Genomic DNA, 27,009 nt, shown 5'->3' on the forward strand with positions numbered 1-27,009 from the left:
GTGTTGAGTCCACCTTAATAAAGAAGAAACCTGTATAATCTCTTATAGCAAAACCGACATGCGGCTTGTTCCTTTTTAATTTTATCAGAAGCAGGAGCGGACATAATTTCCATATATTTGATTAATTACAACTATTGTAGAACCAAATCCAGCACTTTGATCGGATCGAGAAGTAAACTGCAACTTCTTCCGGCAACTTTAAAAAGGCACTGGCTGAGCGGAAACTGAAGACTCAGTGTTGTCTTATTTTGAGTATTAGGACGGTAGGTCAAAACTGTGATTTTGGTGGTTGCATGGGCATCTTGTGCGTAGGAAAGAGTAAATATCTTTTTCCTTTCTCTCTAGTTAGAATGAAATTGTTTTTATCTTTTCCTTGATTAGAATGTCGAAGGAAGAAAAGGCTATGTCTTATTGAAATTTTTGATCAAACATGTAGGCAATTACTTGCTCGTGTTGGTGAAAAGAATTAGTTCTGAAAATTTTTCAGGCTGAAAAAGAGTGTCGATCGTCAAGGAGAGATTTTCGCCCTTTTTAACAAAATTCTCCTTCTGATGTTTACTTTTTTTTTTTTTTTTGGAATCTTGCTTACAAGTTCTACATCAACGAGGAAACTTTTGATGGGATGATCAATCTCAAAGCGAAAACCAAAAGAAAAAAAAAAAAGGAAAAAAAGAGGCTTGGTTGGTATTGTCCTGATTTTTTTTTCAACTTTTAAGACTCCTGGACTCAACGTTGGGTCGGAGGAATCTGACCATAAATCCACGAATACATTGTGGATCTCAGATTTAGTGAAACAAATCCATTCCATTCTTGAAATGTAAGATGCCTTGCCGCCGGGTTGCACCATACACGTCAGTTTCACTTGAGTCGGCTAAAAGAAAGTGGCGCTAAGCCTACCGTCCATCGATAATGTGGAGGGTGCAGATATTAGATCCACTTAGAAATGTGATTTAGCATCTGAAAGCGAAAATATCCTCCAACCTTATCCCCCTCCTCCCCTTTTCCCGCTGCCCTCCTAAAAGCGTCAATCGGTGGGTGGTGGGAGCTCGAGGTTCGTTAATGGCGTGCACCTCAAAACCTTTTTTCGTCCTTAGAACCCGAGCTCTTCCTCTTCTTCCTTCCACCTTCAAGCCAATCATTCATTTAAACCGCCCTAACCAGAGGACAGCAGCGCCATTCACGACTCCCGTGTGGTCTCAACTCAAAACCCCGAAAGAAACCGATGGAACAACAAATGGACGTGCACCCAGTAAGATAATCCTCAAGAACGCGCCTCCGCCCGCGCCCTCGCTCTCCGAAGCTAACGCCGGAGATGGAGAAATTGGGGCCAATCCGAAGCAAGGCTCTGGAATTCCGATTCCTGGGTTCGCGAAGAAGGTGCCGAGAAAGGTGCTGGCTCTCCTGTCCAACCTCCCGTTGGCAATTGGAGAAATGTTTTCCATCGCTGCCCTCATGGCTGTTGGTACGTTTTAGTTTGCTCGTCTTTTTATCGTTGACGCAGTCTTAAAACCGACTCTGTCTGTTAATGGCCTTGTGCTGTACAGATATAGTAATCGGTTTCCCTTTGTTTCTATCTTGCTTGTGTTGCTTTAACTCCAAAAGATATGGATTTCCAAAAGTGGCTTTTGCAGTTGGTATGTCATCCTATCAAGCAATTTGGTAACTGGTAACAGCAGTAGTTTCTCCAGTTTATGTAGTTCAGATATTTCCTCCAACTTTCCGTGACTCTTCTCATACCGCGGCTACAAGGAAAGCCTCGCAATGAACATTTTGAACCCAATACATTGTGTCTGAGGAGATTAATTTCATGTGAAAATGCTCCATTAGATAGCACTAAGAAAGAAAGAAAAAACTTACGTTCAGCATACACAAACAATGTACATTCTCTGCCTTGGTAATTTTTTAGCACCTTCCATCTTCACTAAAAGTAGTCACTGGAATTATGGAAAAGAAATCAAAATCGTCAACTGAAGCCACCAAACTTAGTGACCACGTCACTGTGCTTGCCTGCCTAGACCCTCAACTATTGCATGCTATCATCTTCTTATACCATTTCTCATGTCTTGCAAACTGAAACTAGTTAATTATTGCACGTGTTCATTTTTGTGCTTTGCGTCTGCAGGCACTGTCATAGATCAGGGCGAGAAGCCAGAATTCTATTTCCAGAATTTTCCAGAAGATAGTCCTGTAATGGGGTTCTTGACCTGGAGATGGGTATTAGGCCTTGGTTTCGACCATGTGTATTCATCCCCTCTTTTTCTAGGAATGCTGGCTCTCCTGGCTGCATCACTCATGGCGTGCACCTATACAACACAAATTCCTTTGGTCAAAGTTGCACGAAGGTGTTCCCGTCTACATCCTTACACTTTATAATCTGCACAGTCTTCACAAACATGTAGGGATCTGAAAGAAATGATTTTTGATTTTGCACTTCGTTTTAGAGAACATACGAGTTTGACATAGCTGATACCCTGGTATCATGTGCAGATGGTCCTTCATGAGCTCAGCTGAAGCTATTCGTAAGCAGGAGTTTTCGGACACTCTACCGAGAGCATCCATTCAAGATTTGGGAGTTATTCTGATGAGTGCAGGATACGAGGTATAGGGGTTACTTGTTATTGCTGCAAATGCATAAATGTGCATTGTTATTGTAATGTAACTCGATGCATTCATTGTTTTTGTGCTTGGGACCATCAAATCACTGACACATTTTCAGCACATCTCCAAATATTAAACATGATACTTAGGACTCTTGGCCCTGTGGGTTTATATAATTCAAAAGTAGTTTGCCTTGAAGAATCAGATTGAACTTGTTGATTTCAATTCACATTTCACAATCATGTCTGAGAGTCGCCATAACGGTTAACCACCCATTAGACCATATCACTATTATTGTACTGTAGCTTGATATGTTTGCTAATTTTGTGCTCGGAACCATCAAATCAATGACAGATGCATCTTACAACACTAAATCATGATAGTTGATGCTTTTGGCCCTATGGCTTATGTAATTCAAAGGAGTTTGGCTTTAAGAATCAGATTGACCTTCTTGGTTTCAATTGACATTTCAAAATCATGCTTAAAATTTAATCTTTACATGGTTAACTAACTATTTGAAGAACTAAGCTGTGCAGGTGTTCTTGAAAGGGCCATCTTTATATGCTTTCAAGGGTTTGGCTGGTCGATTTGCACCCATAGGTGTCCATATTGCAATGCTGCTTATTATGGCAGGAGGGACCCTTAGTGCTGTTGGCAGTTACAGAGGCTCAGTTACTGTTCCTCAAGGACTCAACTTCGTTGTAGGAGATGTAATGAACCCAACTGGTTTTCTTTCAAATCCCACACGATTTTTTAACACAGAAGTTCACGTGAACAAGTTCTATATGGACTATTATGACAGTGGTGAGGTATGCCAATACTTTCGTTCATCGAATTTTTCCTAGGCATGGCATCATTCATGATTCGTGTTCCATAACCACTCCGCCATGCTGCTTAGATTAGAGGAACTGGACATGTTAGATCAGCCATATGAAGGTCTATGTGATAATCTGTCCACATCCTTTTAGGTCCTCACTGGTTTGTTACCAAGATCTACATAATTGTTACAATATAGTATATTATTCTCTTTCTCAGAGACATGGAGGGTAGTAGATGCATAACCAGCTGACACTCCTTCAGATATTTTTCTATCGTTGATTAGTGATCTATATCTTGTTTGTGGTGCTTCACTATATTGAATGATGTGGTTGCGACGTTGTTGGCCTTGTTCAGGTTTCACAATTTTACACTGACCTCTCTCTCTTTGACTTGGCGGGTAAAGAAGTGATGAGGAAAACAATCAGTGTGAATGACCCACTGAGATTTGGTGGTTTTACAATCTATCAGACAGATTGGGGCTTCTCTGCTTTGCAAGTCTCAAAGAATAATGAAGGACCTTTCAATCTGGCAATGGCTCCATTGCAGATAAATGGAGATAAAAAGCTTTATGGGACATTTCTGCCTCTAGCAGATCCGGAGTCCTCTAACGTCAAGGGAATGTAAGTTTTTTTTTTTATTGGTTCCTTCTCACTTTAAGATGGGCAGCGGAGGGCTTATTCACCTTTCTTCATGATTGCATGTAGTTCTATGCTGGCACGTGATCTTCAATCCATTGTCCTCTATGATCAAGAAGGAAAATTTGCAGGTGTTCGCCGACCTGGCTCAAAGCTTCCAATTGATGTAGATGGTGTCCAGATCGTTATTGAAGATGCTATTGGCAGTAGCGGCCTTCAATTAAAGGTCAGCATCACTTGTTCTTTGTCAAGTTCTTGATTGGTTTGTCTTTTACTAGCTAACTTTCTTCCTTCCTATTTATAATCAGACTGATCCAGGAGTTCCCGTGGTATATGCTGGATTTGGCGCACTTATGCTAACAACCTGCATCAGCTACCTGTCTCATTCACAGGTATAATATGCCCACAAGTTCAAGCTCATGTAACCTCAAATCTCTTACGACTCTAACTGCAAAAATTGTTGAATCCCTGTTCTAGGTATGGGCGTTGCAGGATGGAACTACTGTGGTTATTGGAGGCAAGACAAACCGAGCGAAGATTGGATTTCCAGATGAAATGAATCGTCTGCTTGATAGGGTACCAGAAATAGTTAATGATATGAATGATTCTGTCGCTTGAGTTTGCTTCTGGGCAATATGAGACAGGAAAACGCAGAAAGCAAAAAGCATTTCATGTTGCCTACATGAAAAGGTGGCAATATTGAGTTGCAGAACATGTGAGCACGTGATAGGCCATGCAGTTGGGCTGAAGGAAAACGCATGCTGGAGGCGTTGTCCGTGGATGGTTGAGCTTAGAAGGCAAGTATCTCCTTTCGTCGCTGGACCAAAGGCGGCAAAGACATTAACTACATGCAACTCAGAGGATAGTATTGATCAACTGACAGGGTCGCAGGACATTCACCCACCTTGTGATCTCTGATGTGGTGATCATGTCATCTAGTATTGTGTATTATAAGATGATCTTCTCTTGGCAGCACATACAATATTTACAGATGAAAGAAAACGATGAACAAGTGGCAGAAACATCAACCAAAAATAACACATCGCGCGCAAGCCTTCATTGTCATAAACCTTTTGCTTATGTCATCCATTCATTTTGGCAACAGTAATCTTCAATGTTGTTATGTTTTTTATTATTGGCAAAGCTGATTAGAGAACAGTATGTCTACCTTCAGGCAACATGCAAAGGCATCCTTCAAGTGGCATCCAGCATGTAATCATCAGCACATCTCGTCGTCACTTTGTAACTACTAAGCACAGATGCAACTCATTTGACGTCAAAAAGAAACTAAGCTAACAACTTCGTTTGCAACAAAATGCAAAAAGAGAAAGTCAACTATTGCTCTGATCTCCTTCTGTTGCATTTCATTACAAAGCTCGAAGGCCACATCCATCGATCCTTGTCTAACACACCCATCTAGAAGCATTATAGCCCAAAGTATCTGCTGTAAGCCGCGGGACAACACCATATCAGTCGTCACTTGGCTTGCTTCTCTAAGCTTTCCAAGGTTGCAGAATCCATTCATTATAAGATACATGTGACAATGTTTGCCTTCGGTCCTCCATGCATCATCATCTCTTGGGCTCTCATGGCATCTTCCACTCCACCATTACTGCAGTAGCCACTTGTTACTGTTCCATATGCAACCTCGTCGTGAGTCATACCAAACTTCTCTTTAACTTCACAAAGCATTTCCATCACAAACTCTGGGCCCCTTTCCACGCTTCGTTCCTTGCTGCAATCATAAAAACATCCGTACCATGCCAATCTGGACCATTTGACCATACAATTTAGAAGCTACAGAATTTTTCCATTTCTGAACCAGAGAACGAATAACACTATTACAGGACCTCAAGCCTGGGCAAAGACCGAAACTTCCCATACTGTCAAACACATAGAGGGACTTCTTTGTCATGCCCTTCTCAGCATATACTTTCAACAGCATACAGAAAACAGTTGGGCAAAAGGATAGCTCCTTATAGACATCCAACAACTCATTGAAGACGAAAGCGTAGAGACTTCAGACCTAAACATCCACACTAACTCATGCAATAAAGCCGTTGCGCCGTCGAACATCCTTCCCCTAGACAAAATGTGGATCATCTTACAGTATGATCTTGGTGGTGGTCTAAATTTGGATCTTTCTTCGCCAATTGAAAGAACCCAGGACTCAATTCTGGCTTAAATTTGAGTTTCTCAACAAGCCCATCAAGGATTTCGCAGAAAACTCGTAAGAAATGCGAGAGATTGCCTCTGCCCGAGTGTGGATTATGATTCCAACGATCCTCTTGATCACCTGTGACTCTCCGAGTTTGATTTCGTCTTCAGCCTCCAGAAAAGAACTGGGGTGCCGTGAACTGATCTAATGGTAGCAAAAAACCGAAGGGAAGTTGTTGACAGCAAGGAGTACCTGAGCATTGCAGAAAACGCCTACCTCATTAGTAGTCCTTCCCACTCTCGACTCACTTCCCAACCGTCGTGCTCCAAGAAAACTGCTGTCTGTATCAGCAGGCTCCGAGCCCTCTAGAAGAACTTACATCTAAACCTGCTACCGGGGAGGGAGTCGCTGCTGATCAGCTTGCTTTTTCAGCTCACATATTCAACATATAATCGGGTTCATCATGGAAACTTCTTCCTCTTCCCTCCAACAGCATCAAGCTCATCAACGAGAATTATGGGTGGCGCACATTTCCTAGAAGGACTATGAAGATATCTAATACGTGCTGTTCCTCTTCCAACAAACAACTCCACAAACTTACTTGCGTACAGATTAATGCAATCAGTATTCAAAAGAATATACATGTTCATTTTACTGCTAACTATAGGATGTAAATGGCCTTATTTCATTGAATGCCAGCAGACAAGAATAGCACTCAGTCTGTGAGAGTTCTTTCCACTCTGACAGAGAACAAGCACTTTACGGAAGCTTTCAGCTAACTAGTCCTGAAAAGAGGATTGCATCTTGGACGGTAGGCGGCCATGACAACAAGACAATAGGCAGATGAACAGCGGCGGGGACAAAGAACAGCAGAGCAAAGAAAAGAGAAAACTAACAACAAACGAAAGACGAACACATTAATCTGAGAAGCATTCCCCCTCATTGCCCTCAACCTTTATAGTTCTTTCTTCTCCGTTCTTTCGTCTTAGTGGAGATCTGTTGCCAGACCCCAGCACCCCGCTAGCTCCATCGCGCCGAACATGGGCCCAATTGTCAGAGTTTGGCTAGCTCCAATATCACGCCCTCAAGCAAATGTTCTCTTGGTTGTTGCGCGAGGGACTAAAGGCTCATTTGGTCTGGTGCCTACCATTAAAGAAAAGAATGCCGATCTCTAAAAATAAGACATTCCTCATGGATGTATATACAAACAGATACAAATGACATTGGAGAGTAGCTTTCTTGTTCTGTTCTCTTTTTAATTGTATATTAGGTCACGGCCAAAAAACAGCCTTTTGAGTCCTGGTTCTGCTCCGTCTTTTGTGGTGCACATATCTCATCTAGGTAATCACTGCGCTACTTGAGGAGCAAAATAAAAAATCATGGCATTCTAGTCTCCAGAAAGGTTGATCAAGTGATCTTAATCGTGCCCACATGCAGTCTGGGACCATTATTACAGGAATGCATCACCTGAGCCCATTGCGGTTAGTTAACAAGTACACGTTCTTTCTGTTATATAAATCAATTCAGTAGTACGTAATCCATTAATAAATTAAAAAAGTCAATAATCATGGTCAATGAAAAAGTAGATAGTCTGGCACTTTAGCTTGCTGATCATAGCTCGGCTTGCCCATATTCGTTAGCAAAAACGAAGGCCTCGTTATGTTCATTGGCAGGGTATATTTTGCAGTTAAATTTGGTTCAGGACAGTAAAATTTGGTCCCCCATAACCCTAATCGGATTAAGAAGCTGCTGTAGTCGAGTTGTTTTCCTTTCTGACATGATTGGATTAAAACCGTAGGGGCATCCTTGTATTTTTTTCGCTTTTTTTTTCGATTTCATACTCATTTCCATCTGCAACGCATTATAGATTCCACTATGCTATACAGAGATTCCATCAGCCGGAGATACATCTTAATTAGCACATATGTTACATGTTAAACAAAACGACTACATTCTTATACAGCAATAGTGGCCTCTCCCTGTTCATGCTTCCTAACAATGCTAGTTTGCAGCAAAGGATCTCAGACCAGTTGCAAGGATTTTTCATGTTTAAGTTCAAATACCCTATTAATGACGTCCTCAACGACCTGCATCATAATAACAGGAGACTTAGTAAGGGAGTATAATACAAGTGACAAATGAAACCATTTAAGGAGCAAGTTCGAAACTTCAGGATAATATAAAACAAAGATGCTTGCAAATTAAGACATTCATATGTCTGCAACTGAGGTTATGCCTATACAACGTCCAACACAAGCATGCTTGCAGATTGAAGCATTCATATTTTTGCACCCGATTAATGCATAAACAGCTTGTACAGATTCACAGGGCTGTAAAAGCACATTCAAGAAATATATGAAAACCATGCAGTATACAAAATAACAGTACAGGTCTCGATGATAGTGAATTAGGGCATCTTCACTTAATAGGCAAGCTAAGAATCATAATTCACTGCCTCCCTTACGATTCTCATTTATTGCTTCCCATGCTTCCTCATGTTCTCCACCATTTCCCCTCATGCTTCTTCTATCTTGTGCAATTTTTGTCATACTTCTTGCATGTAGGCAAATTGATACTAAAGGTTACGTTTTTCAATAACTCCTTTCCACTTCAAAAGCAAAATGTATTGATGATATTATGGGTTTTCCATAATATTTGTTACAATGAAATTCTTTGTGTTAGTTTTCCATAATAGCCATTACTATGCAGTCTGTACCAGTTGATGCACCTGAGGTTTGCTAAATTCTATAATGCAAGTAATAGAGGTAAACACAGGTACAAAACTTCAGGCAGAATCAAGTTTTTGCAAATACAGCAAGAAGATACAATGTAGCAAGCAGAACAATATTGAACTTAATCCACCTAAATGTATTGCAACTTTACACAGCCATGTCATATCATTTTTTGCAACAGGAACAAAAAAAACTGCTAATGCATCTCAGCAGTATAAAAACGGTAGTCACGAGAAAGATCCACCACAGGCCAACAGCAATGCTGCATCGAGGATCCACTATGCTCTTACAAGAGACTTCTAAAAATACAAGTTCCTACTTCCTACTGACATTCTTAAGCCAGATCAGTGCTGGTAAATGCTTAAGTTTGGATACTGAAGGGACAAACCAAATATGTAAGCACTAAACAGGTATATCCGTGTTAAACAACACTCACTTTATCAGGAGTTGAAGCGCCTGATGTAACTCCGATTGTGATAGGGCCATCTGGTAGCCAGTTTTCTTTCTCAACCAGTTCTCCATACTGCATTTCAACGACGAAAATATTGCCAAAAAATGATTAGGAATAAATTGAACAGGCACATGATGCTTGCGAGAAAATGATTACAGAAAAAATTGATTAGACAGACGATGCTAGTTTTCCTTCTCAACAAATTCTCCATGCTGCTGCATAATGAGGAAAATATTGCAAAAAATGATTGGGGATAAATTGAATAGACGGATGATGCTAGCAAGAAAATGATTAGGGACCAACTGAATAGACAGATGCTGTAGGTAACTGAAAGAGAGAGGGTAACTTACATTCGTTTTGTAAGCTATTTTGTTTCCAGGCCCTATTCGCTGTTCGCTATCTATCCAATAAGATGGAATTCCTTTAGCTTCTGCAATTTCTTGAAGATGTGAGGTATTGCTAGAGTTCCATCCACCAACTACTAGAATGAGATCAAGCTTTTTGTTCACAAGTTTATACATTGCATCTTGCCGGTCCTGGACAAAGAAACCACATGATTATCACCAATGACATAAGAATCATCGGCTCCTATTATCGGCTCCTACTTTGAAGTCCAACATAAACAATGCCTTCTGTACCATGTCCAGGAAACAAGCCAAATAGTATAACAAAGCAAACATGCACATTATGGCAAGATGAGTTAACAGACAGCTAGCCAACAATCAGAAGGAACAACTTGAACTTGCTCAAAAGCTTCCCAAGTGCGTGTTATAAAAGAATCATGTGAAGACCAATAAGGCGAAAAGCAAGGAGAACGGTACCTGAGTGGCATCACAAATAGTATTGAAATTCATAAAATGGTTGTTGATGTTTTCAATTCCATATTTGCGCATCATGACCTTTTCAAACAGTTTTCCTGGAGAACAAAGTGCAATAAGATTGACTACCTAGCTAGTTATCAGAAGAAAATGAACATGCACCCTTGAGTCTAAGTTTGAAAAGAATTGACTGATGAGACTGTGAGAACTGTTGAAACTTACCAATTTCTTCAGTTTCTCCTTTAAGCATAGTTGTTTGATTAGCAAGGCCCACTTTGCATAGGTCAGCATCTGGATCAAATCCAGCAGATACTGCATGTTTGAATTTCTGGAAGTATATAAAGTGTAAACAATTAGAAGCATAGAAGTGAATGCTGCAGTTGGTCAACTGAAAGGAATTAACGTTACCTCCATAAAGTCTTCTTTCGTTCCACTTGACCCATCAAGTTTCCCATCAAGGATATAATCACCAATATACATTGCCTAGACAATTCCGTGCAATTTATCAGATACGGATATTAAGAATGTGAAGAACTATGACCATATCAAACATCATATTGTTAATACTAGAAACCAGCAACGAGATAAACACATTAGATATGTACCTCTTTCATATTTTTTACAATGATGTAGGTACCAGCAAACGATGCAGTTGCAATTGTCTCTTCGTGACCATACTTACCATGAATAATCGAAGTGTAGTCTCCTTTCTTGTGTTTCTCAACCGTGTTCCACACCTGCCGATGAAGATACAAGTATGCAACACCATTACTAGAAAGGAAAAGGGAACAAAGAAGCATAAAAAGTTTGCTGAATCTACGATTGTGATTATCTCGGTAGTTTACCTTTGAAACCCATGGACACGTCGTATCAACTATTTGAACATTTTTCTCACTTAGTGTCAACATCTCCTGGACAGCAGCTCCAAAGGCAGGCAAAATTACCACGTCTCCCTTCTCCACAACATCAAATTGCTTTATTCCATCTTCAATAGGAATATTCTGAACTTCCATCTCCTCTAGCCTCTGCAAATTGCAATAAGTATTACTTATATTAGGTACCGTCCTGACCAAACAGACGCACAAACGCGCCCCCAAGGCGCATACACTTCAAAGAAAATGAAAGCATATAACTATATCAGTGGAAGGACCACAACAACTTGACGAGTCCTCGTCATCTTGCAAAACAACTGAACTACCATCTTACTGAATTTAAAATAAAAAAAGGTTCATTCTTGCATGCTTCTTCTTGCTCAGCCAGAAGACCAAGAAGTGGAGGTGCGTATTGGTGTGAACAGCAGTTAAAGAAAACAAAGAGGAGATGAGCACTACACCCGGATCAGACGTCATTCTTATAAAGAAGCATGACCAATTAACGAAAATATCAGAATGTTTGTGATTAGACGGAGAAAAACAAAATCACGAAAAGTAGGAAACAACAATATTAATATGAAACTCCCGTGGAACAAAAATCTGCAAAAGAAAATAAGAAAGAGTTTTCAGGCTGCCAAGAGCAATAATAGATTGTGGACTAATATTACCTTGTTCACTGTCGGGTTGTGGATAATCTCATTGGTGATCCAAATCCTCTCCGCAGGAAATTGCTTCCTTGCTTCGTACGCGATCTGAACAGCTCGTTCGACACCCCAGCAGAATCCGTATGATTCTGCCAAATTGACAGTCATATCACCCCACGTGTACTCATAGTTGTTGTTCTTCAGAGTCTCTATGATGTCACCTGCAGTAATCACATAAACCAAATGATTTGTCAACAAGGTGTTCACCAAATAAGCAATATAGAAAAAAAAAATCACTGGAAAATAGGAATTCCATAAACCAACGAAAAAGGTGTTCGCCAGAAAAACAATATATCGTCAGACTTAAAAACAATCACTGAAAAATAGGAATTCCATAAACCAACGAAAGAGGTGTCGTGTTCGCCAAATAAACAATATATCCTCAGAAAAAAAACAATCACCTAAAAATAGGAATTCCCTAAAGCAATGAAATTTAAGCAAGGAAAAAAAAATTGTTCGACTGAAAATAAACATCAAACCATTGGTTTCAGAATCATTAACTTGCCTAAATTCGTAATTTTAATTTACGAAAGCAAATGAAACAAATCTAGGCATATCTTTCCTCCTAGACCAATATCGACATTAAATTCGCCAGAATCCTGTGAATCCATGGGAATATTTTCTTCAAAATCCTTGAGCATAAATCAATCACCAGGGAAGGCGTCTAATTATTCGGTCCACGACAAGAAATGACACAAAACCTGAATCGCTCTATGCATTATAAAATAAGCCGTACACCAGCGAGAAAAAGAGGGGGAGAGGAACTAACTCATATATTCCTTGTTCATCAACTCCATGGTCTCTTCCTTGAGCCCGAATCCCTTCCTATTGTAGTTCTTGCTCCTCGTCAGGTTCTTCCTGAACACCTTCGCGTCGAATTCGGCGTCTCCGGCGCACCGAACAGCGAAAAGCCGCCTGCCATCGATGGTTCTTTGCCGGAACCCGGCGCCGGCGAGGGAGAGAGAAGATTCCGGCTTCACCAGGAAACCCTTGACAGTAAGGCAGCTTGCCATTTCTCTGTCTTTCCAAGAAGCCTCACCACCAAGGCACCAACTCTTCCCTCCCTCTTTGTCCTCTTACTCTCGGTTTCCTTTGTCAAACTCCCGCCACTCAAATAGGCGTCGTCTCAGAGGTATTTGTCCTCCAATGAAGTGTCCAGAAAGGCAGGAAGGGGAGGTCCCTCGCCACTCCCTGTCGTCGTCCCCTTCCGTGGCTTAAGGCCTCTCGATCCCGAAAGTGAAACGCCAGCCAGCGGCTGCCAGTGGATATGCTTGCTGGGGATCGATGCGATGCGAGGCAGTCCCACTTTTATGCTATGCGACCACACACACGATCCCTCTGGTTTCTTCGATTGGAAAACTTTTTCTTTAGACAAAGTATCTTAACTACAAATTTCATTAAAAAAATGACCGGATTTTATTTAACTAAAATACATTGATTCACGAGAACCACAACCTGAAGAGATAAATATCAATTTTCAGCAACAACATTCACGTCACTTTGTCCCTAATACAGAATTGGGAGAGGAGAAGCAAATTACCTGACGCAAGCACATTGGTGTTTGCCAAACATGCAAACCAAAACATTAGCAAGATGTGACCTCTTGTGGCCAATACCCTCCCTTCTTTTGTTGTTGACAGCAAAGTTGGACTTAACTTTGTCTATTTCTTTAGATTATTCTGAAAAAAAAAAATCAAATATATGTGATGCCATAAGAATGTAAATGAAAATAATATATTCGATTCTCAATCTAATTTTGAATTTGATTACCGGAGTTTGGCAAGGCAGCTTGAATTTTAACTATTAATGAGATCCAAATTTGGCGTAAAATTTCATAACTGAACCTGAACTTGAGACCTGTACTTTTCAATTGAGATTCGATGATGATCGCATTCCGTTGCATATAATGTTGTGCTTTGTGTTAGAAACGTTCAAATATATTCGGCCTTAAAAAGCTAGATTCGATTCTGAACTCATTATATAGAATCCGATCAGTCGAATAAAATAAAGGCTAAATCCAACTTGGTTTCTCTTGCCAACTTACGTAGAACTTCGCTCGTTGTTCATGATGAGCTTGTGAAAAATATACTTGACCCCTTATGCATGTCGATATGCACATCTTACCTATTCCTGCATTTGTAGACTACATATAGATATATACATATTCTACACATTTATGATACATTTGCATGCTTAATTGCAGATATATTCCAGTTTCGTGGTATAATATTTTACAACAATTTCGATCAAGATGAACATTTTTCATAAAAACAACCTGGTCAGAGTTTCGTGATGATTGAAGCTCATTAACACACTCTCCCCACTCGTGCCCGACATATAAACTTGCCTCTAGGCTCGATCGCTTGAAGACAAACGAATTTTGATGGGAAAAGTTTTGAAAAATGATATTTTAGTTATAGTCAAAATTTAGGAACTTTAATTCGGCTCGTCTCGTGAAAAATTTTAAATTTCTGACTTCGCCCATGTATACTCTATTTGCAAGTTGATTAGGTCCAACATAACATATATGGGCGCCGTCGCTGCCCATTCTCTTCCAACTAAATGTAGAGCTGAAAAGTATTATTGTTTGCAAATGCAAAATAGAAGCAAATCACAATAGCAGGCTGAAAAGAATATCTTGGTGAATGTTTGAACCGACGAAATTTAGATGCACGTAAAACGTTGGGTAAAAGTTAAAGAGCCTTTATGCCTTTGAGAATGAGGCTAATGCAATAACAAATCCGATCCCATAGATCTAACCAACCAACTCAGGCAATTACATTTGCTTACTATACGACATATATACAAGAGAAACATATACATACACGCTGATATCTTTGAAAATATTGGAATTTTCTAATATTGTTTACTTCATTTTCAGCTTTACATCTGAAAGTATGTTTCTGCCTTTCTAAATTATGAAATATCGCTTTTGACCAATCAATGGTTATATGTTCCATTAATGTATTAGTTGAGTTGCACGACTGAAGAAAGTGGCGGCCCATCATGCAATATATATTACGGTGAATTAAAGGGCGGAACGGAACCCATGACTGTCCGCCTACCTAATTAATTACTTAATTCATCTCTAGTAGACCGTTCCGTGTAAACATGCTCCGAAAGAAAGAAAATTAAAACTACAGTTAAGCAGTGAGATCTTGAGAAGCTAAATTTCATATCCAACTGCAAAATCAACAATTTGGTGGACCTGATGGGCTATATAATATACATCAACATTTTGATGCGCTCCCCACGTTCAATGTGACCCTTTTCTCTCTCTCTCTCTCTCTCTCTCTCTCTCTCTCTATATATATATATATATATATATATATATATATATATATATATATATATATATATATATATATATATATATATATATATATATATATATATATATATATATATATATATATATTGACCGGGTGTTCCCGATCCCCATTTGAAATTAATGCTCGAAGCTTTAATGCAACTTCCCGATTCCATCCGTTTCAAGGTCGAAACAAACAGCTTGCAAATTTTCAGAGTTGAGGCTTTTTTCCACATTCTTCTATGCATTAATGTGGCAAGATTCAAATGGGATCCAACCTGGGTCCATTTAAGCAGTTCTCCAAACAAGGTCAATACGTGAACATGGTGATCAGAAGAACATGGAGGATGATTCCATTATGTCCAGCTAGGGATCAAAATGGATGGTTCTATGCCGGATTTCTCTTCCGCTTAGTTGAATGTGGTAAAGAAAATCAAGACCAGGTTGGGTTCGCATCTAAACTAGAAACATGTGGACCTCACAACGTCGGTAGAAGAACTCGATTACGTAGATTGAAAGCAAAGCATTTGAAGGTCGAAGCTGCCATGCAGCTTCCTCCACATCGCCCGTCTGCCAAGTTAACGGCCCACACTTGTTTCATATTCTCAGGCAGCTTCCATGCATTTCCCGCATATGGCGGTGAAGTCCCCTTTATAGAGCAGTGGCAACCTTTGCCTTCTTCTACCATCCACCCACAAGAAGAGAATCCGGCCACCTCAACATCCGATAGAAAGAGTAGCAGTGCCATTGAAACAAAGGATGGCGAAGGCAAGCCTTGTCAGGTCGAGAACAGCTTCCCCCGATCATGCGTTTGACAATCCACCGAGTCCCAAGACGAGGCTTTTCTCCTTGAACCTCAGCGGTTGCGTCAAACCCAGCCGTCATCTGCATGTTGCGAGCCCGCTGCGCGTGCCTGGCCGGCAGTCCAGGCTCGAGGAGTTCCGGGAAGTTTTCCGGTACTTGGACAAGAATGGCGATGGCAAGATCAGTGACGCGGAGATGAGGTCGTTCTTCGAGTCAATGGGAGAGGAGGATGGGGGTGAGGAGATAGCAGGGGAAGAGGGTGGGCTGGATTTCGGGGAGTTTGTGGGGTTGATGGACGAGGGGGAGGGGAGGGGGAGGGAGGAGGATCTGCGGAGGGCGTTTGAGATGTTTGAGGCAGAGAAGGGCTCCGGCTGCATCACCCCCCATGGGCTGCAGAGGATGTTCGGCCGGCTTGGGGAGCAGAGGTCGGTCCATGAGTGCCAGACCATGATAAGCTCATTCGATCTCGATGGCGATGGCGTGCTCAGTTTCCATGAGTTCCTGCGGATGATGAGTTAAGCCTGTGATCAGTTCCGTCTGCTCTGCTTCGATGCGCACCAGATGAGAAGGGCTTCGTTTGTTCCTGCGTTCGAGAACAACAACTTGTTCATGGTGATGGCAAGATCAGATTCGTGAAGGAACAAACGCTCTACAGAACGTGTAGAACTCGTTCTTCAGCATTCTAGCGGTCTGAGAAGACCTGCGTCTGCGTCAACTCGCGTGAAATGTTCTCGTTAATTAGTAGAGTCTTCTGTGTGATCAAGAACGAGCTTTTTGTTTCCTCGTGTTATTTGGAATTTATTTCGTGTGTATATATTGACTGACAAAAGCCTGTAACTTTGTAAGATCTGGATGTTTGTCTCAAACATTGTGAATCTAAGGACATTTGATCTGCTTGTTTATTATGCTTCCTAGTGGCACACCATGATGCATAAAAAATTTATAAATGAGTGACAATAACGGAAGAAACGATTGTGTAGAAAGGGATTAACGATGACTCTATAAAGCAAGATGAATGCTTGGGGTTGGACACATGATTCCTGTCCAAACGCATAGATCACGGCTTCTCCTACATACTACTTCGGCTACATGACCTTCTTCACCTGAATTCGAGCCCTTTCACCAATCCAAATTTATTTTACCACATACGGACCTAGACTGGGTTTCATTTTTTAAAATCTGAACCCATGTCCAACTATAAATGTAGAGGAATATCTGATCCAAAATCCAGTTATCTGTATGTGAGATTCAAATGCGCCATATAATTCCACACTTTTCCCGTGCAAGAGATGCATTACTTGATAGCTAAGGCTCCAATGAGATTCAAGTATTATCCAAATCGGATTTTGATGCTTGCCAAAGCCATGGAGATTACCATTAACAATCGCTATATTCCCCACCCACTCTTCTTCCAGATACTCTTTCTTTGGAGGATCCTCCCCTCTATTTTCCTCTGGACGAAATGGTATCTTCCCCTTCACATGCATTGTCCTCTCCACCATCTTCTTTTCACTCTCTCAATCTCTACAACCATACGAAGGACAGCGCCTCACTCCCGCAGATTGCAGTATCACTGGCAAATTACCCTCTCCCATTGGCTGTGCATGCAATGGCAGAGACAAGGTTTTCTCTTCTTTCCTCGTCTTGAGATGAAGCGGCAAAAATTTTAGGGAAAATTTGCAGGATGGGGGGCGCAGTTTATAGGGGGTTTCTTGATGGGGCCATAGCAACAGTCATGAAAATGAAAGGAGATGTGTACAAGGAAGTGGATATATTGAACAAGATGAATCACAACAACCTGATTAAGCTCTTTGGCGCCTGCTCTGAACAGGGTTGCTCCTACCTTGTTTACGAGTATGTGTTGAATGGGTCGCTTAGTGGTTGGATTCCCGGAAGTAATATCTTCTTGCTCAGTTGGATTCAAGGACTGCAGACTGATTTCAGATGTGGCTAGTGGATTTCACTTTATCCACAATTACAAGGAACCTGCTTATGTGCGCAAGGATGTTCATGCAAGCAATGTACTTTCTTGATGGCGGATTTAGGGGAAAGATTGCTAATTTGAGACCGTCAAGATCGAAAGAGGAACGGGGATCACAAGATTCTGCAGTAGCAGAAGATGCAGCCACCGCGACATGGCACCTGAGTATCTAGAGAAAGGATGTATCACCCAAACTTGTCTATTGTTATGGGTTGGTGACCATGGATCTCATTGTAGTGAAAGAAGCGGCACAGCACAGCGGGGAAGCATTAGTGGAAAACATGAGACAAGACAAGCACGAGAATCCGAGATGGATGATTTCATGAATGCTCGCCCTCAACGCTATCCAACTGAATTGGCTATAGTGATGATCAGAATGATTGACGCCTGCCTGAAGAAATAACCATCAAAAAGGCCCACCGTGGATGATATTATTAAGATCTTAACAAGGACTTTTGTAGTTTCATTGATCTTGGAACCGGCAATTCCTGTCTCCCAGTTTCGAACTTCTATTGAGTTCCCAGCTGAGATTGAAGTTTAATGGTGAGTTACTTGAAGGTGAATTTTAATGATTTCAAAGATACGTAGGCCAGAGATGATTGTCGGTCCTAGAAAAAGTCTCAAAATGTAATTTAGATTTGCGGTGGTTCCATTGAATCGAACATGATCAACAATTGGATTTATTGAAGCAAGCATTACTTTCAGGCCTATGTGAAACAGTGGTTGCAATTTTTATCAATAAGAAAGAAAGCATCTTTCTTGCGCAACTTAGATTTTCCTCAAGCTGAAGAATAGCTTTGATGAATCCAACCAAATGACATATTCCAACATAGTTGGCCTTTTGAATGTAGTATAAAGGCAGCATTTTATTGGTCAGTAAACGTGCATGTAGGAAAATTGTTGAGACTTTTGAATAGTAAGATTAACATGTAACTGAAGAAAGGAAACGCCATACAAATTGACCAAGCGTCAGGAGTCCAACCCCGAAACTAATAAATAATTCCGATGCATATCACACAATAATCAATCATAGTCATTCTCATTCAGCAAAAAAAAAATTGTCAACTTAACCACATATATTTTCATCTGTTTGAATGAGAAGTGATCTGTAGTAACTGCCGTTCGTACCACGAGCAGCAGTGGCCTTTCCCAACTTGAACTCCATTTGGTAAACCAATTGGAGCTGTCACAAAATTGACATAAAGAAGAAGGCAGAGAAATAAGATGCCGAATGTATTGACATAGAGTATACAGAGATTTCATTAAATGCTCTGCCCTCAAAGGAATTGAAAATGAAATTTATGTTGGAGATGAATCTGGTGGGGGCTTACAGAAACCAAGAAATAACAGCATTGAAGTTCCCATGCAACTAAAGCCCCCTTCCTTTTTATTTCAAAATACAACAAAACTGGGCTTGACAGCGGAGTTTGCTTTTGCTTTTGCAAGGTTCCTTTTAATTACAGAGTTGGGAGACGTCACCTTTATGATCGAGGTACCCACGGGAGAACGAAACAAGAAGAAACGAAGGCCTAAAAATCAAAGGCGAGGACCGGAAGCCAATGTCACCTTCTTGGCATTTTGACATTGCACAACAGCTTCACCAATAGGAATATAGGAAGTTAAAAAGATGATCAAGGCTGCCACAAGAATAGGTCATATTGCTCTCTCTCTCTCTCTCTCTCTCTCTCTCTCTCTGTGTGTGTGTGTGTGTGGAACCACACACACACACACACAAAAAGAACTTCAGCTCCTAGAGTATCGAACCACATTTTCCTCAAGAGATAATCCAAAGCATCCAGGAGTATCGAACTGTATTCTCCACAAAAAATACTCCAGGCCTACGAGTGTTGAACTGTATTTTCCTCAAACAGCATTCTCCATGTTTCGCTAATCAGACATAAATGTCAATTTACACCATATGGCAAAACCTGGCTTTTCCTTTATTTTTCTCAAACGATAACAATAATCATATTCCAATAACCGCTGCTATGCTACTAAACCCCGATAAATATGCGGGCTAAGCAGAGGAGCAGTGGTAAAATAGAAAACTGTGCAGTATAAATATTTTTAGCACGGAAACATGCCAGTCATCCGAATGTGGTCCAATGTTCGTCTAAGCCCATATTGAAGCACAGCTTGATTACCAGCTCGGAATCCATCCCCATATGCTGCTGAAGAATCTGATTCAATCTGATGGATAAAAAACTCTCCGAGTTTTCTCTCAAATTGGGATCTCATACCTTTCTTTGATGTGGCTGATGAAGATGATGACGACGATGAAGATGAAGCTGCTCCTGATGTGGATGCTCCATTACTTCCAGACCCTGACATGATCTCCGATTCTAGCCACATGTGAGCCAGCACTTGGCAAATCCCTTCTTCCACGTCTTGGCTGAGAGTTCTGTATCCTGTCGGTTTTAGTTGCCAAATGAGATCAAAGAGCTCAAAAGATAGCCCGCCAAGCCTGTTAATGGGCTTCGCTACTATGAAGTATGAACAAGTTACAATAGCCTGAATCAGTACCATTAAGTCGTAACCAAGCATGCATCATCTCGTGTGCCAAGATTGAACCTGTTAACAATCTGCGAGCGGAAAAGATCATATCAACCAAGCAGCACTGCAACAGCACATTGTTGCAATTGCCATGCAACTGACAATGTTCTGCGAGCAGATGGAGGTAAGATGGAGGTACCAACAAACACACAAACAGAAATTTTGGAAAAAATGTACCTTGGAAGCCCATATAAGATGAGAATAGCCGTCACTTCACAACGGCGAATTAGTCTGTACGGCTCTGTTATCATATCGATAATAGAGTTTCCTGTTCCTATTCTAGGCCTTCTCAAAATCTGAAAGGCATCAAAGATGGACGTATAACTTTAACAAATTTTGATCAGCCAACTAAACCACATGGTAACATGATTGAACAGAACTACTCACCGTACTGACTGTCTGCTCCTCAGAGAGGCAAAGCCCTCTGGTTTCAGGCAAGTGATGATGTCCCTGCTTACACAAAATAAATCATCCAAAGCTGTTTGTTAGTGAAGTAGCTCAAAATTCTTGAATCCTACCATGGCAGATTTTCAACCACAAGATGACTGCCTTACTTGCTTTTCTCCTTCCAAGGCCTCATTTAGTGCCTGCCTCTCAACTAGTAACAATGGGATTTGCTGTTCCACCTTCATGTTTAACCCTTCATAAAAGTCCCGTATTTCTAGGTAAAGGGGTTGACATTCGTCATTGTCCATGATTGCAGAATCTAAGCACTCCAAACAGAGCTTCCTGCCATCACCTAGTGAAATGTATTGTGTATCCCGTGGCTGTAATTCAAAGTAGAACAGATCTTCAGCACAACAACAGAAGGCTTTATAGCGGGAAATTTCCCTAAAACATGATAGGTCAGCCAAATCTAAATGCAGCGAATGTTACAGATAATAACCATAAATTCTAACATCCAACTTGTTAGCACAGTAGGAGAGAAAAGGACAACAGATCTTACCTCCATACGTTCGCAACTGCAGCATCTTGGTGTATCGTCAAGCTCATGTGATGGACAATACTTCTGTCCCCAGAATGGGTGAGCCCTGAATTCAATCAGACCTGCTCTGTTTGTTGGAATCTGCCCAAAAAATCAAGTGTTTGAGAAAGCACTTGCAACCAAAGCAAAATTATGAACTGAACACGGTTGGTATGTACAATTTAAGTGAAATAGGATGAAGTTACAGCAAGACCAGGAGGTTCAAGCACAAATAATCAATTGGAATTTTGTAAAAAGAACAGATTATACAAATCGTGCATCTCACATCATTCTAGAATTATGAAGGAACCACTTTCCGTTTAAGGAAAGAAAAGAGGAAAAGGATGACACGCCAAAGTTAAAACATGCCAAATCCCTTAGCGTTACTAGTTGCATCTTGAGACCCACCAGAACTGGCAAAGGTTACAACAGGACTTTCTGCCCTCGATAATGGGAGAAGTGTCAACTTACAGGATTGTAAGTTTGCATGTTTATGAAAGCAATAAACAAGCTCAGTATCCACTATCGAGTATACAATCTGTAATTTACCAGCTTGAACATAGAAGGAAGAAGTTGTTTGCAGGTATAACCAAACGTCTACATCATCTAATAAACATCTATAAAGAATATTTCATTTTATTCTGGAATTAATCCAGGAAGAGAAGAAACTAGAAAACTTTCTACTGCCAAAAGATTAACCAAGGAAACTGATCAAGTTTGAGTACTTACAAACTGCTTGCAGACATCACACTTGGGATGATAAAGCTCTCGATAGCATGATTTGTGATAAGGATAGTTGCCTGACATAGAAAACTACACAGAAACCAACAAATGAAACCAATAAATTACTGACCGTCTGGCACAAGGAAGAAAAAAGAAGGAACAGAAGCCAAATATAACATTTTCAAATGCTGCACCAACAATAAATATAGTCATGAACTGTGACTGAGAGGAAACATATTAAGTCCAATCTTTTGTACCTCAAATTCAGATATAGGTTGGTTACACGAATGACAACGAAAACATTCTGGGTGCCAGACTGCACCCATGCAACTAAGAAAGCGACCCCGACCTATCTCATTGTCGCACCCAGCACATATTCTGCAAAGACATGACTAAGTTAAAAGCTTACATTTTTCAAGAATATGGGCTTGCAGACAGAAAACTATAAACATTCTATAATAAAGCAACAACTGCATTACGGCATTTCCAAAAAACTTCCTCGATGTCAACAAAGGTTAGAACTCAAACCAAAACCCAAATTGTTGTGATGCTCTGATCATAAGATATGGAGCTCAGGGCTCACAGTTGAGGGCTTGTGTTACAATTTAGATATCGGTCAAAGACATAGCATTACAAGAAACAATTAAGGATATAGCATGCTTTTAAAAATGTTGTCTGAGTTCTATAAAAAGCAACTCATATCTTCACAATTTGGAAGCCTGCCAGTCCAAATCTGAATAATATAGCTACCGGAAACTAAATATATAAATATAAAAGTATCATAACTGCAATCAGAGTCTGATTCCATGCTTACTCTTACAAGTAAAAGTCTGCCATATGACGATAAAGATTGTCAAAGTTGCCCTTAACTAATTGATATCTCAGGAGGGAAAAACTGCAAGATGGATAGAAAGTAGTGGGACAGCATATGCCAGGGGTACTCAAAAAGTTTACACCTAAGCTGAACGCCTTTCAATTGTTGACAAAGACAATGGTGGTAGCTATGTTACAGAACCAGTTTTACTAGCTCTCACACTAATATTACATCTACAATCATCCTGAGTAAAGGTCAACTGCACCCATTTTATTCACCACAGGTTCCATCTCAAGACAGCGCTACACTCAAAAACAAAGATATTACCATTACATGTATATTGTAAATACCTGCATATCTTTGACATACTTTTAAGTCTTCTAATTCGTCACCTGTAATTGTTAACTTTACAGGAAGAGAATCTTCTTGTAACCAAGCATCCTGGAGTAGCATGCATTTGGATCATTTATAGATCCTGTCCGACATGGGCATACTGTGATTGTCACTAATATCTTTTACAGGCTTTCCCCAATTTATTTCACAGTAAGCTGTTTTAAAGAGAAAATACAAAAGAACTAAAAGAGAAGAATCTTCAAAGGCAATATTATGCACAATTATATCGCAGTTTTTTTTCATTGTAAAGCTGCTGTGGTATATTTTCTTTTCTCTTTTTCATTATAAGTGCTCCAAAACATAACCTAAGGACAATCTATGGCCTTTGAAATTACAGATAAAAGTTCATTAATCAAATAATGCCAACTGCATACTACTTAAAGACTACATACAAGTGAACCTCTGAAAATCGTAGCACTCCTAATTTCTAAAGACTGGCTGACACAAAGCCAAACACAGTTTCAGAATGAACTAAGAGAATGAAGCACTATCAGTATGGCATGCGAAATTGGCAGAGAAAACCCCGGTAAATGACATGACGTGGAGAGCATGTCTGACAACAAACCTGAATCCTGTCAGAAAAGGATATGGTGGAGGCTGATACAAAGTGCTATTATCATTTGTCTGTGGAGGTGATTCCATGTCCAGACTGGCTTGGAGGGCCCTTGCAAGTGCCTCATCTTCCTCCAGATGAGAATCATTTTCTAAAAAATTCAATAGAACTGAAAGGTTACAGCGAAAGAAGACAGCATTGAGTCTAAAGCATACAAATGACCAAAAGTGAGACACCATAGGACCTTCATGTACCGGGACTGAAAGTGCAGACAATAGTAAATCTTCAAGTATCCATAAAATACTAACAGATCAATGGACCACAAAGAGGACTCACAAGAAAACGGCCGTAGAAGCTAGAGTTGCAGCTAAAAGGTCTACCAAGAAGATAAGATATGCTTGTTGCTACATCTCCTAGATCTAGATGCCCCTCATAATCGGATTTTCACCTAAACTATCTTTAGGAACTTTTGTTGGTTAGACCAAATGGAAAGCTCCCCTCACTTGTGCACATTGGCAGATGGCTCATTACATGACGAGTGAACAAGGGAGATTTAGTTTCTAGTCTATCCTACAGCTAAACATTTATTATATGACAAAGATCACAAAAACCAACAGAAAATATTACAAGCACATGTTGTAGTATTGATTCTTCAACCATGCAATTAAAGAACAAATTGTTGAAGGGAAAAAGACATATGCCCGTACATGTCACATAACATCTTAAGTTCTTAATACATCTATGATCTATATGAGTTTGAACACTCAATTTCACAAAGTGCATTAGGTCCATATCTGAAGCCAAAGCATGTTAATCAAACAATTTTTTTTCTCTAAACAATCAATTAAAATCCATATAGCAGTCTGTTCATTTACCAATTCCATTTTCCTTCCGTTTTTCTTCTTCTACAAGTGAAAGTGCAATGGCGTGATCAAGATCCTCATTTTCATACTGAGACTGGATATCCTGCATTACATTCCAAGGCTAACAATAATCAGCAAAACCAAGTAAACTGTTTCAACTTTATGGGTGCACGAGCCATATGGCACTGATGGCAAACAAAACGATACCACAGAATGTGATGGTGGATCCCATACTTTATCATCCCCAAGAATTCCTTGATATTGACCCTCGGATATTTTATGACTTGAAGAACCTTTAAATATCTTGCTTAGCCACCCCATACTTTCAGTGCTCCACAATCATGCCCTCGGTTATCTTGCACAAAACGTAAATTTATAAGACTAGCATCCTCACATTCTCTCAAGTTCTACATTTTAGCAATATACAAAGCAAAGAGATGCAGTAAATTGCAACAAGAAAAAACATAAAAGTCAAAAGTCAGCACCAAAATCAAATATCTGCATCAAAAACAGAAAAAGCTTTAGGCACAACATGCATACATCCAAAACATTCAGTGACACCCATGTCTAGATGTTTCGAATAATTAGATAAGGATGGCATGGTACACAAGTTATCAGCGTCCAATAAAACTAGTTTCCAATTAACCTCCTCTACTATTTTACTTCAAGGTGTCCACTAAGGCCTGAGAGGACTTAAGATTCTAGGTTGTAGCAGACTAACAATGGTGTATCCACTGCAAAACACAAAAATATGGACTTGTCAATTTACAGAGATGTTTCTCTTGATTGGATAAGCATGATCCAGAGTAACCATAACGACCCCAAAGACTGAATTGCCTGCGCATGGATGGCCATCCCGCATGAAAATCCCAGGCAACTCGTAGAATGTAAAATTGCTGCAAGACTTTGGCAGAATTCTGTCATGTGTGTGGATGTGCATGTTTCCCCTGTCTCTCTTACAAGCAAATTCTCCTCCCTGCTTGACTGAACTAGACGACAGGACATGCTAAAATGAATTAATCTTATTGCATATAAACCACACGAGATTCATAAGTTATATGACATGCATATAGATGTCTTCATTCTGTTCGTAAAATTTATGTGACTAATACTACATACAATCAGTTAATGACAGAAAGCAAGATAGCCAAATGAAGGAACACTTCATCAAATTGCCAAAACAAGAAGCGAAATCTACGTACAAAAACGTACTAATCTCTAAATGTATATGCAATATGTTGAACACGTCAGAAAGGAGACTCTTATATGTGCACAATTCAGGTTGAACTTACGTTAGATAGGAGATACTTTTAGGTGTACAATTTAATGGCTAAGTATAAAAACACAAATAGATCCCAATTCCCGTATTTGATAAGTTGCCATCCTCGAACATACCTCGTGACAAAACTTAACGAGAAGAGAAAAGAAGACGAAAAACTAATATCCACCAAACAACCAGTTCCTCCTGCCGAGTTCCAAAGATCTACCCGATCTCAGAATTGGTTCCATCTCCCAATACCAACCACCCGAAAATCCTCAAAAAATCAAACTAACCAATCTCCGCCACAACAACAGAATCAAACTCTCAGAAAAGGGAAGAAAAGCAAACATCCGTCGACCTCCCCCGCATGAAGGAAGAAAGGACATCACCATAAGAGGAAGAAAACCAATCCAAAGGAAAGGAGAGGAAAGAGGAAACTCTATTTATCGGGGACACGAGAAGTTTTCATTTTTAGTTCTTTAAAACCAGACGTCTCTCACCTTGGACAACCGGTAGAACGGGCAAATAAGCAAAGGACCGATGACTCAAAATCCCGAATTGGGGAGTGGAGAAACTTCATCATCAAGCTCGTCCAGATCAAATGAAGGCTTTTCTATTCGATCAAAAGAGGTGGGGGTGGTGAATTTTTCTCCTCGCTTTCCCATGTGGGGTCCTGCTTGACTTTCCTACCACCACCCCCACCCCTCCGCACAGTAACAAAACCCCAAAACCCTATGGAGTTTCATTAAGGCCCAATCTCTCCCTCTCTCCCGCGCGAAGTTGCCTCCCTTCTAAGCACGCGTTTTCCCGTGTCAAAAACAAAAATTAAGTAATCTAATCTACTGAATAGTAACTAAATCAAGCTGGAAATTCTAATGTTACTGAAAAAAAAGAACCGATTGCATGTGGCAGCAGACAGTCGTAAAAACACCATACCGTAAATTATACGGTAGAAATTTCCCTTGATTCTCTTTGAAGATAATTAAAGTTGAAGATTGGAAGA

General features: G+C 40.2%; 4 protein-coding genes across 7 annotated transcripts; 2 read left to right on the forward strand and 2 right to left on the reverse strand.

Moving 5' to 3' along the window:
- The first annotated feature begins 962 nt into the window (after positions 1 to 962).
- LOC116250446 (cytochrome c biogenesis protein CCS1, chloroplastic) lies at positions 963 to 5,271 on the forward strand. Its single transcript, XM_031624064.2, has 8 exons — positions 963 to 1,462; positions 2,123 to 2,342; positions 2,488 to 2,599; positions 3,135 to 3,407; positions 3,772 to 4,037; positions 4,122 to 4,278; positions 4,361 to 4,444; positions 4,530 to 5,271. The coding sequence occupies exons 1-8, from the start codon at positions 1,060 to 1,062 to the stop codon at positions 4,668 to 4,670; spliced, it is 1,656 nt and encodes a 551-aa protein (XP_031479924.1). The 5' UTR covers positions 963 to 1,059; the 3' UTR covers positions 4,671 to 5,271.
- A 2,833-nt stretch (positions 5,272 to 8,104) lies between these two features.
- LOC116250448 (4-hydroxy-3-methylbut-2-enyl diphosphate reductase, chloroplastic-like) lies at positions 8,105 to 13,055 on the reverse strand. Its single transcript, XM_031624071.2, has 10 exons — positions 12,557 to 13,055; positions 11,752 to 11,948; positions 11,057 to 11,236; positions 10,817 to 10,948; positions 10,620 to 10,694; positions 10,434 to 10,539; positions 10,215 to 10,309; positions 9,744 to 9,929; positions 9,379 to 9,465; positions 8,105 to 8,297 (listed from the first exon to the last, which is right to left on the reverse strand). Exons 1-10 carry the CDS (start codon positions 12,798 to 12,800, stop codon positions 8,232 to 8,234), a joined length of 1,368 nt encoding a protein of 455 aa, XP_031479931.1. The 5' UTR covers positions 12,801 to 13,055; the 3' UTR covers positions 8,105 to 8,231.
- A 2,669-nt stretch (positions 13,056 to 15,724) lies between these two features.
- Positions 15,725 to 16,809, forward strand: LOC116250450 (probable calcium-binding protein CML41). The gene has a single exon (XM_031624072.2). The coding sequence runs from the start codon at positions 15,857 to 15,859 to the stop codon at positions 16,418 to 16,420; it is 564 nt and encodes a 187-aa protein (XP_031479932.1). The 5' UTR covers positions 15,725 to 15,856; the 3' UTR covers positions 16,421 to 16,809.
- Positions 16,810 to 19,801: 2,992 nt separating this feature from the next.
- LOC116250447 (protein DA1-related 1-like) lies at positions 19,802 to 26,746 on the reverse strand. 4 transcript variants are annotated; one of them, XM_031624066.2, is made up of 12 exons: positions 26,507 to 26,746; positions 24,953 to 25,100; positions 24,758 to 24,848; positions 23,895 to 24,033; positions 22,380 to 22,500; positions 22,129 to 22,212; positions 21,382 to 21,501; positions 20,990 to 21,202; positions 20,823 to 20,885; positions 20,613 to 20,731; positions 20,406 to 20,464; positions 19,802 to 20,290 (listed from the first exon to the last, which is right to left on the reverse strand). In XM_031624066.2, the coding sequence occupies exons 2-12, from the start codon at positions 25,064 to 25,066 to the stop codon at positions 19,950 to 19,952; spliced, it is 1,464 nt and encodes a 487-aa protein (XP_031479926.1). In that variant the 5' UTR covers positions 25,067 to 25,100; positions 26,507 to 26,746; the 3' UTR covers positions 19,802 to 19,949. The 4 variants fall into 4 exon arrangements, with proteins under 4 accessions (XP_031479926.1, XP_031479928.1, XP_031479925.1 ...); XM_031624068.2 differs by having other exon boundaries at positions 24,980 to 25,100; positions 26,507 to 26,742; XM_031624065.2 differs by lacking the exon at positions 26,507 to 26,746 and adding an exon at positions 26,141 to 26,495.
- Between the last annotated feature and the right edge of the window lie 263 nt (positions 26,747 to 27,009).

Source organism: Nymphaea colorata, chromosome 3 (genome assembly GCF_008831285.2).
Source record: "Nymphaea colorata isolate Beijing-Zhang1983 chromosome 3, ASM883128v2, whole genome shotgun sequence".
Lineage (NCBI taxonomy): Eukaryota > Viridiplantae > Streptophyta > Magnoliopsida > Nymphaeales > Nymphaeaceae > Nymphaea > Nymphaea colorata.

Bases quoted from the DNA above. Each gene is read 5' to 3' on its own strand.
- LOC116250447 (XM_031624066.2), bottom strand. From the start codon at position 25,066: ATGGGGTGGCTAAGCAAGATATTTAAAGGTTCTTCAAGTCATAAAATA. The intron at 24,034-24,757 runs GTAAATGAACAG...TGAATTTTTTAG, and splicing joins ACGGAAGGAAAATGGAATTG to AAAATGATTCTCATCTGGAG. The intron at 22,213-22,379 runs GTACAAAAGATT...GTTTCTGTGTAG, and splicing joins AACCTATATCTGAATTTGAG to TTTTCTATGTCAGGCAACTA.
- LOC116250446 (XM_031624064.2), top strand. From the start codon at position 1,060: ATGGCGTGCACCTCAAAACCTTTTTTCGTCCTTAGAACCCGAGCTCTT. The intron at 2,343-2,487 runs GTGTTCCCGTCT...TATCATGTGCAG, and splicing joins TTGGTCAAAGTTGCACGAAG to ATGGTCCTTCATGAGCTCAG. The intron at 4,038-4,121 runs GTAAGTTTTTTT...GATTGCATGTAG, and splicing joins TCCTCTAACGTCAAGGGAAT to TTCTATGCTGGCACGTGATC.
- LOC116250448 (XM_031624071.2), bottom strand. From the start codon at position 12,800: ATGGCAAGCTGCCTTACTGTCAAGGGTTTCCTGGTGAAGCCGGAATCT. The intron at 11,949-12,556 runs GTTAGTTCCTCT...TGATTACTGCAG, and splicing joins GATGAACAAGGAATATATGA to GTGACATCATAGAGACTCTG. The intron at 10,310-10,433 runs GTAAGTTTCAAC...TTTGTTCTCCAG, and splicing joins AGGAGAAACTGAAGAAATTG to GAAAACTGTTTGAAAAGGTC.
- LOC116250450 (XM_031624072.2), top strand. From the start codon at position 15,857: ATGGCGAAGGCAAGCCTTGTCAGGTCGAGAACAGCTTCCCCCGATCAT.